Here is a 2046-nt window from a genome sequence, read left to right as displayed (position 1 = left end):
AGTGGAAAGGCCTACGCAAAGTCCCTCTTTTGCCTCAAAACAGTGTGTGAGGCAATGGAGAGGCTGTTGATGGAGAGATTCACTGAGGAGGAGAACATCATGATCTCTGACCCTGCTGTGCTTCTCAGAATGACCCAGTCTTGCAACCGAGAGCACCTCGATGAAGCCCTCAAAGACCCCTCAACTCTACTCCTCATCAAAAAGTACCATGCCTTTGAGGAAAAGGTGCGCAAGGGCCACCTGGGGAAGACAGCTGCCTTCTGGATGTCGTTCATTACCCCAAGGATGCCCTGTTCATCCAGGATGGAATGGCGCTGCTGCATACCCTTGCCAACCTTCCCCCAACATGTGGTGAGATATGCTTGCAGGTGCTTGATCAGATGGTGGCCAAGCAGCACTTTCTGTTCTCCACTGACAGTTACCATCCTGAGTCAATCAAAGCGCAGGAAAGGCTGAGGCGGGGCAGCTCAGAGAAGATCATTCTGGCTGGACCAGCAACCAGGAAGCCATATGACTTCAAAATGTTCCTTGCAAATGACGACAACAAAAAGCAGATGTGCCAGCTTCTTCTGAAAGTGTGGAGTGGACAAGAGGCAGCTACCAGGCTGGAGAGAACAGAGATGGCTGTGCTGATCGTGGAGGGGAAGGCCCACCAACTTGCCTCAACGAATGGCAAGGTAAAATTGAAAGCCCTTCGTGAATGGCGATTCAATTTGTAATTTTTCCTGAAAAAAAGGTGATTACCTGTGATGTTTGTCTAGATCTGAAACTGGCAGTGACTGGTGATTGAAATGCGGTGCCTTTTTGTGTTTCAGGTCGAGGTACGTGAACTCCCCACGATCTACAGCAACCAGGAAGAGACTGATACCAGGGTGGTTCTGTACCTCCATCATGCTGCTACCATCGGATACAAGAACGCTGTAGTCAGAACACCGGACACAGACATCCTCCTGATCCTGCTCCACCATGCCCACAACATCAAGCTGACGGTGTACCTGGATACAGGGTCAGGGAAGCATCGCCAACTTGTCAACGTCTCTGAGCTGGCAGAATCCCTGGGAGAGGACTACTGTGCCACTCTCCTGGGGTACTATGTGTTCAGCGGAGAAGACTGCACCAGTGCCTTCAAAGGGAAGGGAAAAGTCGGGCCCTTGAAAAAGCTGGAGAAGAATCCCAGGTTTCACAGGGCATTCGGTGAACTGGGTGACAACTGGGATGCCAACCCTGAGGTGGAGAGGCAGTTAGAAAAATTCACCTGTGTGATGTACGGCCAGAGTCGCGAGTCATCAGTGGACATTGTCCGTGCCAAGCTGCTACGAAAAATGGTGGGAGAGGACAAGACCCTCACATCCAAGTCCAAGGTTGATCTGGCTCGCCTTCCTCCATGCCAGTCTGCCCTGAAGCCGCACATCCAGCGTGTGAACCACCGCGTAGCATTGTACAAAAGAGCCGATCAACCTATCATCGAAAAGCCAAAACCTTATGAGGAGCAAGGATGGATAAGGACTGATGAAGGACTGTTGAAACCAATGTGGTCCAGTGGTCCCATCCTACCAACCTCACTGGTGGATCTTCTGAACACAGGAGAGCACGAAGAGGAGGAGGAAGAGGAAGGAGAAGAAGAGTTTGACTCTGACGATTTCGATGAAAATGATGATGACTGACTCAGTGTAGAATCACTAATGCTAATGATGTTTATCTAAAACAAGCAAGAGAAGAGTGGTCACATTGAGTGCTAGGACTATTTTGACAGTTGTAATATTTAGAAAAATAAAACTTTGTGTTAACGTCTGTGTAGACGGACCTTAATATGAGTCTATTATTTCGTAAAACTGTGATTATTTTGTAAATAAAGCACTAATTAGCATACTAGTATACCATAGACACATGTAATCATGTTATGAATAGTTCTATCATGATCTATGCCCTTCAAAACATGGGTCTAGACACCTTCATTTTTCAATTATCTGCAATATTGGCTGAGATATGTCAAAAATCGTTTTTTTGATAATGGCAGCAGTAATTTGCATAAAAATGGTATGTGGG

General features: G+C 47.4%; 1 protein-coding gene across 1 annotated transcript; it reads left to right on the top strand.

The window, feature by feature from the left end:
- Nucleotides 1–278: 278 nt before the first annotated feature.
- On the top strand, nucleotides 279–1791 carry LOC144890702 (uncharacterized). Its single transcript, XM_078772180.1, has 2 exons — nucleotides 279–677; nucleotides 816–1791. Exons 1-2 carry the CDS (start codon nucleotides 309–311, stop codon nucleotides 1662–1664), a joined length of 1218 nt encoding a protein of 405 aa, XP_078628306.1. The 5' UTR covers nucleotides 279–308; the 3' UTR covers nucleotides 1665–1791.
- Nucleotides 1792–2046: the final 255 nt, after the last annotated feature.

The sequence above is a fragment of the Myxine glutinosa genome, chromosome 2, assembly GCF_964187855.1.
Source record: "Myxine glutinosa chromosome 2, kmMyxGlut1.1, whole genome shotgun sequence".
In the NCBI taxonomy this organism is placed as follows: Eukaryota; Metazoa; Chordata; class Myxini; order Myxiniformes; family Myxinidae; genus Myxine; species Myxine glutinosa.
The sequence above is the reverse complement of the archived record's forward strand: the minus strand, read 5'-3'. Positions and strand labels throughout refer to the sequence as shown.